The sequence below is a fragment of the Hoplias malabaricus genome, chromosome 6 (assembly GCF_029633855.1).
Source record: "Hoplias malabaricus isolate fHopMal1 chromosome 6, fHopMal1.hap1, whole genome shotgun sequence".
Classification (NCBI taxonomy): Eukaryota; Metazoa; Chordata; class Actinopteri; order Characiformes; family Erythrinidae; genus Hoplias; species Hoplias malabaricus.
Window position 1 is genome coordinate 16,960,968 of NC_089805.1, and position 17,259 is coordinate 16,978,226.

Sequence of the window (17,259 nt, forward strand, 5' to 3'; positions counted from 1 at the left end):
AATTTATGACAGTTGAGCAATTTTACTTATTTTTAGGGATGACTTTTATTTTGACAGAATTGAGTTTCGTTCTAAGCTGTAATGGCTGTTCGTTCTCCGCGTTTTTTCTGCTGTAAATGAGTGTGTTTGATCTGTTCAGGGGTTTTTTTGGCCTGCCCGGGGGTCGACATAGTGGAGGAGGCCGGAGGTGAGTTGTCCCTTATGATTTGAGTGGTTAACATATGAAAAAGGCCTGTAATTGCTGATTAAATTCCGCATTAACACGTCGTCATCACGACAGAACGAGAAGAGACCAAGATACACTACGAGTCACTGCTCAGAATGACAAGGTTTTATGTCAGCAACAACCAGCATTATTTGCTTTTTTATTACCTGCCTTGCGAGCTTACGAGTTTTCATTGTGTTTCTCAAAATTCGTTTGAGAATTCGGGTTTTCCTCTTCAGTTAGAAAGCGTAGAGTCAGTTACAGTTTCTGTTTCGTGGTGAAAGGAAAGTGCAGCTGGCCCATTCCTGGCAAATTCCATTTGCATGTATGTATATATATATATATATCTTTTTTTATGAAACCTTTTCAATTTTCAGACAGTTTAAATTTAACGTCTGCAGTTTTTGCTAATCTTACACTTGTAACATTTAAAGCATTTATTCTGAAAAACAAGGTACTAACAGAAAAATCTGTCATCTCTATAACAGACAAATTGGGTGAAAAACACATAGTCAGCATATATTATACATTTTTAATTCCCTGTCTTTCCTAAGAGAACTATTGTCTCTATATTGATTTATTCAAAATTTGTTTTAATAAGATTACTTTTTTATATATATTTTGGATTAAAATTCCACATATTTCATGGAGAAGCCAAGAAGGTGTGTATTTTCTTTTAAAATAGCTTTAAAAATGAATTATATGCTTTAAAATTTCTTATAGTTAGAAAGGTAATTGTGACAAAACCTCTGATCAACTTGTTAACAATAATAATATTTCTAGTTATCATTTTTTAAAGCAAACCCTAAATTGGGGTTGACACTGATGGTAACAGAGCTGATGTGAATAACAGAGTTGACTAAAATGTTTTTTTTTTTTGAATGGGCAAAATTTTGTGGCAAATTCATGTGCTGCCCATTGGTTATGTTCTTTACTGACACAGGGATGGCCCAATCATATCATGAAACACCTCCTCCCTTCTGCTCTGTGTGCCAGTGTGCAGTGCAATGTATGCAATGAAGGATGAACATAATGTTATCTGTTAGGATCTGGAGAGAAAATGCTGCAAGGAAAAGAGGAACTTGTTCTTCAACAAGTTATATGCTTAATCTAAATATTTAATTCACACATAAGATGTAGGCAGAGAAGTAATTATAGACATTCTGCTTAGAAATGCAAACACACACATATTAGGATGTAAACTGCTCTCTGGATTTTTACCAAACATGGACATATGTTGTTTTAGCAGAATCTTAAGGACCTGAACTTTAATAATTATCAATAAAATGTTGGACTTTAATCACTGTGTGGCTTCCATGCCTCTCCCAATAATGTGTGTCCTGGGTTGTTTGCGTTACAGCTGAAAGAATGTATAAAGCTCCACCTACTTGGATTCATTGAAGCAAAAAGAAGCAAAAATATCTGCCAATGGAATAAGACACTTTGATGTAAATAAAATGATTTAAAACAGGTAAAAATAAGTTGAATACTCTTATTATATTCATACAAAAGTTTCCAAATGAGTAATACTATATATTTAGACTACATTTAAGTAAATTTTACTTGCTTAGATTTCGTTTTTTGCAGTGCAGAAGCAGCATGTAAGACGACATTCAGATGCTGAGAAACAGCTACCTAGCTATTATAGGGCTTTGTGTGCCATGTGTGTCATGCTACCTCAGAATCTCATAGTAAATGTCTGAGGTTTCGTTCAATTTCAGTAAAAATGCAAATCATGGGAGAGGTTCATTTGCAATATGGTGGCCATCATGTTAACATGTTTCAAGTTTTTTTGATAGTTATTCAATTTCAGGTTTCTGTGAACATTTTGACACCCAGAATCTTGGGTCAAAATCCAGGGACTAGTTCACAAATGTAGGTTTTGCATTTAATAAAAATTAGCAAATTAGATGGACATATATAGTCGGGCAAAGTTGTTTGTCTTCATGCAAGGAATTAGGGAAAATTAGAATCTTGTGTCTAGCATTTAGGAGTTATGAGGCAAAACATGTTTCGCTAAATTATAGAGCACCCGATTGACCAATCGGAGTAATTTTTGTTGTCCAAAGAGATGCACACACATTTTGGTGTCTGTAGATGTTACAGTTTCTTCTACAGGTTCATTTGTTTAGGAGAAAAAAAATAAAACAGTCAGAGTCTGGATTTCTATCTGTAATCACTGTGGACTGACATGAATGATGCCTTACATCTCCACCTTGACTTTAGGATATTTTTTTTTACCTGTGTGCATAGCTGCTCTGTGTACTATGTTGGAAGTTATTTTAAAGTATTAAATCCACTTGTGACAAGCTGACACAAGGTTGTCCTTACAATGTGAGATAAGAACTGTACTTGGGAAGTGTATTTGTGCTAGCCTAAAGTGATTAAGGACCTCGACAATCTCAGTTTCACATCAATTTTTTTGTGTACGATTGCTCAGTATGCCATTTTTCCAATTAAAATTAAAGTACAAGATAGACTTGTTTCAAGATACAGTAAAGAACATCATCAGCCTGGGCTTAACTAAATACAAGTTTTTTGTTTTGTTTGTTTGTTTTTTTTTTTTAATTATTTTATTTATTTATTTTTTTTAAGTGTGCCATTCTCTCTTTGCTTCTGCTTAATTTTATTTTGCATCAGAGTTCTGAGACAAATTTTACGTGTGGGAGGGTCTTAGAGGTAGGTGTTTACCTTGAATCTCCATTAGTTACTGATAGGTGCTCTGAAACCCAAGTATGTCTCGCTGCAGCCTGTAGGAAGGCGGAGTTGGACATCCAACTCCTCCCACATCCAACTCCGCCCATATCCAGCCACGCCTTCTAATACTGACGTGTTCAAGAAGCACTGTGTGGCACTTGAACGCAGACATGTTTAGCGACACTGAGAATCACATTAAATACGCATACGGTCTTTTATTCATTATTATACTGTTCAGGTGCTTTTATGTTTTTCCGCTGAGGGCATCTGTTAAAAAGATTACCTGATTTATACCTGATTTGATTTAACTTTTGTCATTGTTGTCAATGTTTGGCAGACTATTATTATGAATGGTAGGGTGAACGGAGGATATCGTTCAGGTTAATTTTGTTATTCATGATGGTTATTCTCAGCCACAACGAGTGGTAATGTTATGCCAACTATGACATGATGGATTGTTATGTAGTGTATGTAGTGCATAGCTGACTGCAAAACAATAATAAAATTGAGTGCTATTAAGTGTACAGTGCCTTGAAAGAATAAGCATCGCTGCCTGGACATGAACATCTTCTCATTTTAAGAACACACAGATTTCCATAGGTGATGCTGTTTGTCTGCATACCATTTATTAGAAGCTTATACCATTTTCATATGTATTTAAAAGTCTGTGTTTTGAGGTTCAGACAAATAAGTATTCACAAATATTAGAGGTACCACTTATTTCATAAAGACTAATAATGACTACCTGTGAGTGGTTAGAGATGTCTAAGGGTAATTAGCCAGGCTGTGAAATAAAAGTAAAGACTAAAGAGATAATGATGCTAATGAAAATATTCCAAATGTCCAAGTGAAGAAAACGCTGCAGTAAAATATATAACACATGTTCAAATGTCCAGTCGTGCAGGATTGGTTTCAATAAGAAGAAAGAGAAACACATTACACAACTTAGCACTCCATTCACAACTCCCTACAGTCGCGGTCGCTTGAAATAGAGTCAAATATAATATCCTTAATGATGTAGAACTCTAAAATGTGGTTAAGTCACGGGTGTGCAGTCTGTATTAAAGACAATGAAAAACTGGCACAGTATTTTTATTTTTTTATTTTCAAGCCTTTACAACATTTTATATCTCTATATATATACACACACACTCACACCCCACACAAACATTGGCTCACTCACACACCCAAATCTTTATAAACTTGTTGGCAGAATGGGCTGCAGAACCCAGGATGCATGTCCTCGCTGTAATACCCCACAAGTTCCCCCACGTCTCCCATTCCCAAAGCAGCCTGTGGACAACAAATAATAAACAGAAGCATACTTTTAATATTCATATATATAATATTCTTTATCTTGTTTGTCTTTTGAAGTTCTTTGCACTCTGTATCATAACGAATGCATATTGCTTTGAGTCCTTGAAAAATGCTGTATAATTAAAATATATTTATTATTATTATTATTGTCAAAGCCAGAAACACTGCTTTTGACTGCAAAATTCCATCAAAATCTGATCATAAAACATTTATTTGTCAACTTTTTTGCAACCACTGGCAAAAGAAATTATTCTCAAACTTCATACGCAGTTCACAAACCCAGTAAACAGTCTTTATACGTCTCTCTACAGCACAGGCAGCGCTCCAGTCCATACACTGTGTGAAACTGTTGTTTGTATTCAGTAGAGTTTCCAAGTCACAACAGCTGTATGTGTCGAATTTGAGAATTAAGAGATTACCACCTCTTCTTATAAGGAATACAAACATCTTAAAATAAAGTTTACTGAAATACAATAATGCACTTTATACTTACTGTCAAACTACTGAGAATGAGCTTGGGCCCGGAATGACTGTCTTCCAACAGTGTCCCGGAAGAGGCAACACACCAGTGAGAGCTTTAAAAAAGCTTGGTCACCCTCTTCCAGGACAACCTCTAATAGAATCTACTCCAGGACCGTGAGGGGCATCTGTTAAAGACGTTATAGAAGAGTGCAGACACTGTTTTACAGTTTATTTAAATTTAGTGAAACAAAAAAGCTAAATATAAATTTACCACAGAACCTACATTCCAATTAATTTCTTTAAAACAAACCACAGTTTTCTAATTTGTGAAGGCTATTGCACATTAAGCAAAATGAAAGTTGAAATGCCCAGTTCAGCTTCAAGAACAGACACAAACACCTGTTCAATGGAGACGGTAAACATTCAGTCGCCTTTACTGTTAACAGAAAAAAACAAGGTGAAATCCAGACTGAAATTAATATAAATACTATTTAACAATGGACCATGTCTAATTTGAGCTTATCAGATGCTGTAAATAACTGCTTTTAAGTCAGACTAGTTACACACTGACGTGCCCTTATAAATTCAAATAAACCATCAGACCCTGAACGCTCCTCAGTCTTTCCCTTCTTGTGTTTACTGGCCTTTCCTTGTACATTAGAGCTCACCATTCTAAAATACAGCTGGAATTTAAATGATGTAAGATAATTGAAAATTAGGTTTATCAGCTACATTTACAAACATTAAGTTGTTTGCAATACACCAATCAAACAAAAACAATTTAAATAACCCAATACAACGACTTTAACAACTGGTCTCTCCAAAATGCAAAACATCACAGTACAATGTACAATGTGTCTGAGAGAAAGCTGCATGTATGTGTAAATATTTTTGTTTGAGTAACAGATGTATATACCTTGCAGGTGACATGCTCCCTAAAATTAACCGGCACTACCACCTACGGAGCTGTGGGATGTCACTCTAACGGACAAATGACAAAGTTTAGAATGCAGTTTAAAGCCTTACTGGAAATGTATCCTCAAAAAAGTCATAATCAGTAAATAATCATAATCTGAAGTAATCACCTGACTGAAGTCAAAAGGCCAACCAAGGGCCATGTAGAGTGCATACTGAAACATACCATAGATACAGCTCAGAACATTGAACACTGAAGGGTCAAAAGTGGCCTGAACGTGGGCTGGATGAAACAATAAAACATAAAAGGAGATTACAGTTTATCTGTGATATGAATGTTCATTGTAACTACATTTGTGAGCTTTTCTTTAAGTCAAAAGTCTTGTTACTTACACGGAGGCAATATTATAGGCAAGTTTTTTCTGTGTGTCATTAAGTAACTCTGTTAATTATTTGGCAAAATCAACCACATATAACACGCGTGCCGCAGTTGAATATTCGTGTATTTATCTACGACACTACTAGTACATACTGAAATAACGTATTTATAACGTGTTCGTGTATGTAGCAAACACACTAACAACGAGCTTTGTAATTATTCTTACAAACTAAATGTTTTTACTCACCGACATAACGTGCGCTGTTATTTTCTCCGTTAAAAAATTCTGTTTGAGAGTTTTTTGGGCGCGAGCGTGAACTGTGTTCAAATTCACGAGGGTAGGGAACGATTTCGGACACTACCTTAAAATAGTGTACTATATAGTGACTAGAGCACTATTTGGGACACAGAAAAGTCACTGGGCACGGGCGTGGCTTCTGACGTGTGAGAGGGCGGGGTTGGATGTGGGCGGAGTTGGATGTCCAACTCCGCCTTCCTACAGGCTGCAGCGAGAGGCTTCTCCTGAAACCGCATTTGGGAAACCAGCCTTTGTCTGTAACCGCTTATCCAGTTCAGGGTCGATGTGGATCTAGAGCCTAGCCAGAATCATTGTTGCGCAAGGGAGGAACACACCCTCAAGGGGGTGCCAGTCCTTCACAGGGCCACACACACACATTCACTCACACCTATGGATACTTTTGAGTAGCCAATCCACCTACCAACGTGTGGTTTTGGACCGTGGGAGGAAACCCACACGGACACTGGGAGAACACACCAAACTCCTCACAGACAGTCACCCGGAGCAAGACTTGAACCCACAACCTTCAGGTCCCTGGAGCTGTGTGACTGTGAAACTACCTGCTGCACCACCGTGCCGCCAAATAAGCAATTAATTTAATTTAGAAAATACAGTTTAATATTTAAAAATATAAAGCAAAATCAATAAGTAGACAGATATATTAAATGTAATTCTAATAAATCTGCAAATGCTCTAAAAGTGATCCAGATCAGTAATTGTTATTTCGGTCAATAATAAGCAGCCATAATATGGCATGAAGATTTCTTCCTGTAGCATTGTCAAAAAAAGCAAGCAAAATATATGGTTCTCACATTGCCATGGTCATGTGTGTATTACAGTGCCTGTATGTGCAATTAATCTTCCACGGCTACTACAGCAATTATTGTTTTTTTTAGCAGTATACTTCAAACGATAGTTATATATTAAAGGCAGTAAAGAATTTTTTAATGCCTTTACGGTGTAAACCTGTCTCTGTGCCTACAAGCAAGCTGTGTGCGCCATGCAAACATTAAGACTTTTGAAATGTCAGAAAGAAAATAATAATAATAACAACGATACTACTAAGTTATATTTTTATTATGACATTCAAGAACTTATTGCTTTACACATACAGCATTAGAACAGATCAAGTTAAATCTAACAACTCTCAATGACTAAATAGTAAACATATGGCCATTCGATCTATGAAGGTGTATTCATTACAGGGTATATTTGGAATGAGTTTGTGGGCAAATGTCTTAAAATCACTTAAAATGGGAGTTTATTTATTGAGGAAAAATAATCTAATATTAATATTATCTGTGAATGGAAAAATATGTAAACCGCTAGGCTTATCAAATCAAATCAAATTTATTTACATAGTGCTTTTTACAACTGATGTTGTCACAAAGCAGCTTTACAGAAATCCAGTGAAGTTTTAATATGAAAGACAAAAAACCAAGAGAGGGGGACACACAAAAAAACTCTGAGCTGAGGAAGAAACCTTGTGACGAACTCTGGTCAGACTACCTACAAATTATTGACAAATGTCCCTGTACCATCACAAGTCTGCTGTTAGGATCATGTGTACAGATGGGGGTTGTTGGTATCCAGATTTTTCATGACGTCTCAAAGTATTATTGGGGTATACGAGTGAATTTAGCTAAACACAGCCCGACAGTGCACACCAACAACCCAAACTCGCCACTAAATTTACAACTGTGGTGGGCTACTGGGCTTGTGTTTTTTTTCCCACCCGTTTTCAGACCGCGACATCGGCAGTCACTGAGCTCCCATGGCAACCCCTCCCTTTGGCTCTCTTAAATGCACATGAATATTTTAGCTGACTTTCAAAGACACAGAACTGAAATTTGACATATCACACACACCCTCATTTTGAGATACAGTCCATATTTTTATATACCACGGTATACAGTATTATCGTTGTATCGTTGTATAATATATAATTATTTCAGTGACCATTTAGAGTTTTTCTTTCTTTAACAAATGAGTAGAGGCCCAGACTGGCCATTATGAGAACCAGAGAAAGGATTCCTGGTGGCTTGGCCTGTCATCTGATCTGGACCCTCATTATGAGTTCAACAGCACAGTACCGCTTGTGAAAGCACAATGGTTTGCATCCAAAAATTTCGCAAATATGATGCACTATAAAGAAATATTGGCAGACAAAAGAGAAATTAATTGTCTTTCCATCCACTTCACTTTTGTGAATAAACATCAGATGACAACTCTGATCAGGGGCGGCATCAACATGAGGGAGATGAAGATATTTGAGTGAGGTTTTGCTTTGATCAGAATTGTTTTTACAGATGTCTATATGAAAAACAGCCTTTATATCAAAAAGTCTGATTAATTGCTTATTTGCAGGCATATGCACAGAGGTTTCTGGGGGCAGGTGCTCAAACAAAAAAAGGGCACCCATTGCCAAAATGATTCATTAAAAAAAAAAACACACACAGGCTATTATTTAATTTGTATATATATATTTGTTAACACAATCAATACACATCTAATCAAATAACTCAAATGATAAAATTGCATAAATAAATGAAAAACAGGCAAAAACAAGGCCATATTGTATGCGTAAGTAATAAGTAAGATTTTAAATTAAACATAATTTGTGAACTTGTCTAATTTGCAAAACAGTAAAACTGTCTTTAAATTGTCTTTCTGTCTGCTGCAGTTTGTCCCCTCCCCATTAAACATGACAAAAGTCAGTAAACAGCTGGACAAGGCTTTGAAATTACGTATTTCATTAGTACAAAACGTGAAGACTATGCATTATATTTGGACGCACTTTGTATGAAAAGGCAAGTGCCCCCTTTTTTAAAAAGGAAACTTAGGGCCAGTAGCCATGAAATGTTTTCGGTGACGCTATAATTTTAAGTGTTGTGATTAATTTTGCACCAAACTACATCAGGGATTGCACAGACACTGTAATTACCTGGCTGTCTGATGCTGTGGTTCAGAGGAGAATTGTGTAGGAGTGGTTTGGCCTGACGTTCAGCACTGCATGAGTGCTAACCAGAGGAGGAGTAGGGAGGGGCAAGGCAGGAGTTTCTGCGCTCCGTGGATCAGATCGGAGCAGATTTCTCACAAGAACTCAAATAAATGTCAGATATCAAAACACTTTTGGGGGTGGGGTATTGAAGTCAGAGAGAGTAATTTTTATTTTTAAATATTGATGAATGAAGAAAAAAATTGGACTCCAGCAGAAAGGGAGATATGGCAGGTATTTTACTACTCCTAGTCCAACAAATGTTTTGCACAGCCCCAAATGTGTAATTTAGTCTCTTCAGATATTCCAAGTTCAGTGCGTACAACAGTTCAAAAAGCATCATGAGGGCAAAGACTCTGTTACCACTGTTCAATTGATAACAGTGGGCCCCATTCATGTCTGTGATGTTGCCTAAGCAAGGTCACCCTTCATCACTTTACCGATGATCATTTTTTTTCTCCTCTTGTGTACGGCTCCTCTTGATTGTTATCCTAAGATAACAAATGCTCACTTTATATCCAGCCTTTCGGAATTGGCCCAGTTTGAAAATGAATGTATTTTTTGGTGCCTTTGATACAAAGTATATATTCCAAATTTTTAATTGAAGTTTTTTGAAAGAATATTGGGTAATTTTGAATTTGATGGCAGCAACATGTTCCAAAAAATTAGGACAGGGGTGTTTTATCACTGTGTTGCATCATCTCTTATTTTAATCACACACTGTAAGCATCTGGGAAATGAAGAGACCAGTTGTGGTAGTTTTGAAGTTTTGTGGGAGTGGATTAGTTTAGCCCCCAGACTCTCTTACTAAGCAGTCGTGCTGTTGTAATGCATGCAGAATGTGGATTGGCCTTGTCTTACTGAAATAAACATGGCCTTTCCCAGAAATCAACATCTGAATGGCAGCATGTTGCTTCAAAACCTGTATATATCATTCAGCATTAACATGCCTTCACAGATGTGCAAGCCACCCATGCGACGTGCACTAATGCATCCTCATGCCATCTTTTCAACTGGATTTTGAATGTTTATAACAAGCCACTCCCCTTCTGCCCCTCTGAGATGCTTGTTGTAAAACCAGTTATGTCAATGACCTGTTACCAGTTAACATAATAATTTTTCCACTTTCAACTTTGAAATATAGTTTTTGTAATAATTATAATTAAATATATGGTTTAAATCATTTGGACATAACTGCATTATGTTTTTGTTTACATTACATTAACAAGCATCCTAACTTCTCTGAGAATGGGGTTGTAGTTATAGTATCAAAGTTAAAAAATAACAAATCCTTTTTTTTACTCAGCAAATTTTCTTAATGGTGTATATTCATCCAGTGGTATTTCAGCCCAAATATTTTAATCTGTCAAGGCCATTTATGGTATGACCACCACGATTCGAAACCAAAAATAATGTATGCATCTAAAAAAAGCAATAAATATGTAAATAAATAGTAGCTATGCATACATATATGAATATGAACGAGTGAATATTTATATATTTGCCCAAAATCTAGTACTGTGTTATTACACATGAAAATGTGAGTAGGTTTTTCACAAATTGAGCTCTTCTTAATCAAACATTTTTTGTATTTGTTGTTGTCATTGATATTAAGAAGCACCTGCCAAAAAAATTATATTTATTTATATGTGTGTATATATATATATATATATATAATAAAAAAAAAATAATAAACAAATATGTTTTTGTTTTGTTTTTTCTTTATTCAATTTTTTTTTTCTCGGTCTGCCCAGGCCTCATATGAAATAAGAACTGATTTCTTTCACAAATTGAACCTGGTTTCATTCATTTGAGAGCTCAACTTTTGAAATAATGCCTTTAAGAAAATAAACCTTGATGCGTGAAACTGGCGGATTTTGGAATGGGGACATTTTTTGGGCATTTTTTCTGCATTTTGGGAAAACATTCCTCAATGTTCTGGGAATGTTATATTTTGCTTAAAAAGTGCTGATCCTGGAACGTTCTGGAATCTAAAATTTGTTAGCTGGGTAATTATAGTAAAAAGAAAAAAAATCACTTACTGCATGCCAGATTTACAGTAAGTTGGAATGAATGTGGGACAATTTAGCTGCGCAACCATCTAATGTTTTCTCCCTTATATTATATTTTCTGTGTCATTTTTCTAACATTGGTTTGTATACATATAAGAAAATAATCTTTTAAACACTGTCTTATAATGTCAAACAAACATGCAAATATTTATAGCTTACATGCTACAAGGCTGATAAAATGGAAAGTGAGTGTAAAAACAAGGCGGTAATTTTAATGTTATAGTTGATATTATTCTTATATTATTTATAATGTATATTATTTTATGAAGCAATGTTTATCTGTATTGCCCCTGTCAAATAAACATAAACGGTGTTATGATTCTTTCCATTTAATATTATTACAGTCTCTTTTTGTTTAAGATAACAAACCTGTTTTACAGGGAGCCGTTTTTTGATGGAATAATACCAGACGAGGATGATGATGATGATGATGAAGACGAAGATGCTGGATTTAGATCTGAGCACTGGGGGGACTATGGTGAAGAGTTTCTAGACAAGCCGTTCAGGTTTGGGTTCAGGTTTGGACCAGGCGATATGCACTTTTATGAGCCACAAATGTTTGGACAGATGTTCAGGGAGATGGAGGAAATCTTGGAAAATCTGGGCCATTTTGACCGAGGTATGTTAATATTGCAATGACTGTCTCATTGGAAGGTATGGCTGGGAATTGATCCCAAAAAGACTGATGCTTTGAATCCAGGCATTCAGGAATCACAAGTTCATGCCAAAGCTTTGAATTTGATTCCACAGCTAAACTTTCCAGTTTACCCATAGTTATGCACACAGATTCAAATATTAGGTTGTTACTTTAAATTCATCCTTCTATATATCAATAAACACCAGAAAACAAGTAAATGTGTATACATTTTAACAAGTCAAAACACTTGTTTTCAAGAGTAAAAGTGATTTATTTGTACCAAACAATTACACTTGCATTGAAACAACACTGCCATTGTAGAGGTATCTTATGGATGTATATTTGGTGCAAAACCCCTGGGCACATGTGATAGTGAAATTTGTAGTTGTAGAAAAAAAGTCACACATGTATCAATAAATTTGAATTCACAGAGAAAATCTCTTCAGGAGTTGCAAAAGATTATTTTTTTTTATCCTCACACAGATACAACTTAACTGTTACACCTTTACATGTTCTTCATTGCAGGTGCACAAATCCAATTCTACACACACATGTAAAAAATATCACATGCTCATATTTGCATATTTGCTCATATAATTTTTGCTACAGTTGCTGCTGTGAATATTGTGCAAAACACATTCACACATTCGTATAAAACGTGCAAAAGTTGTACATTCGCAAACAAATATGTGAATATGTGCAAGACGAGTTACACACTTGTATTTTTTGCACAAACACAAGTCTATATTATACTTCCTCGAATCTGCTGCTACAAGTCACAAATAATGTCTTTTTTGCTCACCCTTGACAGCTTCTGCACGCTCTCACTTTTACACCAAATTACTCCGTCAGTGTGGTGCAAAACTAATTTGTGCATCTGTAGAGCCAGGGGCAGGCACTGTTCAGAGATCAGCGAAGCATTCTGACCAATCAGAGGACTCGTTAGGCATGTGTTGAATACTACTGGCTGAGGCTGAGGTAGCATGATTATGGGAGGAAATTTTTTTTTCCTTTAGAAATTTGAGGAGATTTTCATTTGGTTTCTTTCTTCCTCACATTCTTGCAACATATAGAAGATGTGTAAAATATCCCATATTAAGAGTATGGGTACAAAGCTCTAAATAGCTGTAAACAGTGAACAAGTCATTACTCTGCCCTGACTCGATCAGTTTATCCCTGGCTATGCCCTGTTTAAAACAGACAGTAGCTATATGTACAGCACAGTAGTCGCGGCTTGAGTCCCCCAGAGCACAGCCCTAGAATCACACAGAACTTTCCTGGTTTTATTTCTATGCCACTTTAAGTTTTCCCATTTTGCATTCCATTTTCTACATGGACCCTTCATTTTGTTTTCTGGAGAGGGCCTTTTGTAGGAGGTGCTCAGTCACAGAAACAGGAGACCTCAGCTAATAGCATTCCATACGTGCCTAACGAGTCTTCTGATTGGTCGGAACGGTTCACTGATTTCTGAACAGTGCCCGCCCCTGGCTCTACAGATGCACAAATTAGTATTGCACCACACTGACTGAGAGTTTTAGTGCAAAAAGGATGTCATGTGAGAGCAAAAAAGACAGCATTTGTGACTCGTAGCAGCAGATTCGTGGAGGTATAATCATTGACTTGTGTTTGTGCAAAATACAGGTGTGAAACTTGCAATGCACAGAATGACATATTGGTTTGCGAGTGTGCAACATTTGCGCATGTTTTATAAGTGTGTGTGAATGTGTTTTGCCCCATATTCACTGCTGCAACTAGCAAAACTCTGAGCATTTGATATTTTTGTGTTTGTGTGTTTAGAATTGGACTTGTGCACGTGCAATGAAGAATTTGTAACTGTTAAGTTGTATTTGTGGGAGGGTAAAAAACATCTACCGGTTTGCAACTCCTGAAGAGATTTTCTCTGTGACTTCAAATTTATTGATACACGTGTGTGACTATTTTTTTGGGTTTTACACCAAAGAAAGCTCCATAGTACCTACCCACCTGAACAATTTGACACACAATCAGATACAAATAATCAGATACTATTAACTTATAAACATAGGTTTATATCTTTTTATATTTGCCAATTTTTTGGTTTGTGTTATCAATATTATTGTGGGGAATTGATTCAGTTGCTCAATTCCAAAATTTCAGGTATCATGGTTTCTGGTTTAATTTGCAACTGGAACATTTAAAACTTGAAAATTACTTAGAATGAGCATAGTGTGTTGGTGTGTCCAGGTGACAGGATGAGCAGTAGTGTTCTGGAAAATCAGTACATTCTGAAAGGAGGAAGACCTAACGCCAACAAGAAGATAGAAATGAAAGCATATATAAAAGATCTGGCAGCAGATGCGGAATGGGCAAATTTTGTATTGAATGGGCCAATACAATACAGTATTGTATTGGTAGTAAAAAAAGGTTTTAACAACTGAGCAGACTTTGGCATCAAATGACAGCCTGATTGAGGATGACACTATGTTTATCATCCTGAGGTCAAGATAAAACATCAGAATTATGCATGTACAGCATTACAGACCTCTTTAATTGAGTGTTTAATTTTCACTATTTGGTTTGAGAAATTAGATGCAGGTGTGCTTGGTGTGGAATGGTCAAAATTGAATGAAACCTGATTTTAGATCCTACTGAGTTTGACCTGCTGGTGTAGATGTAATGTTGGAAGATATTTTACATATTTAATGTTCAGAGAAGCTGCAAAACAAATGTGTGCATCATCTAGGCTTTCTAAATGTAGAAGTCCTCAAATTTTTTATTTCTTTGTTTGACATGCCTTTAACATAATTGAATCCCATAGATCCATATTTTCTGAACTGTAAACACCTACTTGGGGGATTTCAAAATGATATCCTTTGTTGTAATGTAGAACATCCCACTTGATGCTAACATATTTCTTTCTGAGTGCCCCCTTTGATTATTATTTTCAGGTTTCCCAAGTATTGAGGCTCCACCCCAAAAAGTACCAGATGGAAATAATCGAAGAGGAGGAGGAGGACGACGTGGGAACTCTCTCAGAGATATCATGCTGAAGACACCAGATGATTCCCCACATCGTCCCCCATTCATGGCACCAAAAGATGAGAATTCATTACCTGAGTCTTCAGGCATTCCAGATAGCCCTTTCCGTCACTTTCCCCCCTTTTCCAGGGTAAATGAAAATGACCATTACAATAAATAGCATTATTTTTCCTTCCTAATTATGATAGATGGCTACATTATGATTACTATTGGAAAGCACTTTTTATATAAAACTATTTTAGATTATTAAAAATCTCTTTTTTTCTCAGCTGAGTGCAGCTCTACCCTATAAACTTGTAACTATGTGTTTGAATTTTTTATTATTATCATTTCAGTTTAAGGATATTTGGAGCAATGGACCACAACAGAGGGATGAAGAAAAAAAAGATGGTGGTGTGTGATTTGTTTGTTTATTTATTTTCTTTCCTTTCCCCAATATGATTAGCCCTGTCTTTTTCTCCAGAGTAACTAATGTTTTATGAACCTGTTTGCAGATCTGGACTCACAGGTCTCTGCACGCGGGCTGGACCCTATCTTAACTCCAGCTCCCTCAGAGCCACATGCAAGATCATTCTTTAAGTCTGTCACAGTTACCAAAGTGGTGAAACCAGATGGGGTAATTTTTCCCATAGCTTATATTCCTTTTTATAGCTGTTCCACATCAAGGCATAGTTATCATCAAGATAGTAGTAGAATATACATGCTATATATGTACAATATACAAGAGACATGCCCCACTCAATCGGGTGGAAATGCTTATGTGCATGGAATATTGTCAGAAACATTGAGCATTTCTGCATGACCAAATAAATAATTAATTCATAGTTTGAACAAAAATTGAAAAAACAACATTTCTACAATCACACCTTGGAAATGTGATTAAATTAATGTTCACACTTTTTTTTATTTATTTTTTTTTTTGGGTGTTTAGACTGTTGAAGAGAGACGTACAGTCAGGGATGGCCAGGGGTATGAGAAGACAACAGTGACACGCTCAGAAGGACCAGGTGTCTTGGAGGGCCAACGGGATCAGTCTGGTCCACTCGTACCAGGTTAGGTGTTCCACATTCATGTTCTGAATTGGGTTTTTTTTTCCTTCATTTACTTTATTTAGATTTTTTTCCTTCATTTACCGCTTCATTTCATTTTCTCTATAAGTAAAACGGATGGTTAAAATGACTCATAGCAGCAACTAACGACATATCCAACACTGCAGATTCTTACAGGCCTCCCTGTTTACTGATGGCACTAGCATGATTAATGTATACTTGGTGCCACTGGTGCTATCTGGATCTACCACATAAAACAGTGACATGACACAACACCCCACTCTCATACCCAGTCCTCCATGTACCTAAAACACTGAAAACTTCAGCCATTTCGCCTTTACTGTGCACTTCTGATAACAGACTTAGCTACAAATCACCTATTTCTGCCGCTCTTATATGTGCCTGCCACTCATGATATAAGAGCGTTGTGGGTTTTTTTGTGTAAATGCCTGAAGATCATCTTCTGTTTCTTCAGAATCAATTAGTGGTTGTTTGTTAGTCGTGCCATTTTTATGTTGTCTGTTTTTACAGGTGAGCCTCAGCATTCCTCGGACATGCAGGATGAGTTTTCCTTATTCAGAAAGTTTTTTGGTGGCTTCAAAGGCTAAAGGGACTCAAGGATAGTTCTTACAAATGATATATGCCACAAACTTATCTGTTCATCTTTGTGGACATAGTTTCTCTTTGAAAAGGCTATACCATAATTGGTAGGTCATTTGTGTTGATTTTCTAATCTTTTATGTTTAAATTAGAGGCTTGATTGTATAAAGACTGCATTTTGAGAAAAATAAATAAATATTATAGTATATAAAATATTTGCCTTGTCACGTGTTTCTCTTAAGCAACCGAACCCAAAAGCTAGTGCTTTACTGTGAAGTAATTACAGCTGTGTTTTCCTCTCATACACAAGACTAAGGAGGTAGGTCATCTCAGCTGGGATATAATCCATTGCTTTAATGTAAAAAGTCTACAAAGTATTTTAAAACAACGGCAATAAGAGACAAGAACCATTTCAAATGTGTGTTAATTTTGCCATATCTTTCAGATAGAAAGTACTTCTACCAAATCAAGCACACTCAGCACAGAGCCAAACACCCTCACCCAAATGTTAAATGTAATGGGTTAAAAGAGCAGCACAGAATTCCAGGTTGTTTTAACATAACTGATCTTTTCATTTCATTTCATCTTTTAATATTACTGCAGCTATGTTAT

The 17,259-nt window shown here is 36.2% G+C and overlaps 1 protein-coding gene across 1 annotated transcript; it reads left to right on the top strand.

Annotated features, from left to right (window-relative positions):
- The first annotated feature begins 53 nt into the window (after positions 1-53).
- On the top strand, positions 54-16,840 carry hax1 (HCLS1 associated protein X-1). Its single transcript, XM_066675060.1, has 7 exons — positions 54-187; positions 11,724-11,962; positions 14,908-15,128; positions 15,334-15,391; positions 15,493-15,614; positions 15,930-16,050; positions 16,579-16,840. The coding sequence occupies exons 1-7, from the start codon at positions 117-119 to the stop codon at positions 16,653-16,655; spliced, it is 909 nt and encodes a 302-aa protein (XP_066531157.1). The 5' UTR covers positions 54-116; the 3' UTR covers positions 16,656-16,840.
- The last annotated feature ends 419 nt before the right edge of the window (positions 16,841-17,259 follow it).

Bases quoted from the DNA above. Each gene is read 5' to 3' on its own strand.
- hax1 (XM_066675060.1), top strand. From the start codon at position 117: ATGAGTGTGTTTGATCTGTTCAGGGGTTTTTTTGGCCTGCCCGGGGGT. The intron at 11,963-14,907 runs GTATGTTAATAT...TATTATTTTCAG, and splicing joins TCTGGGCCATTTTGACCGAG to GTTTCCCAAGTATTGAGGCT. The intron at 16,051-16,578 runs GTTAGGTGTTCC...CTGTTTTTACAG, and splicing joins GTCTGGTCCACTCGTACCAG to GTGAGCCTCAGCATTCCTCG.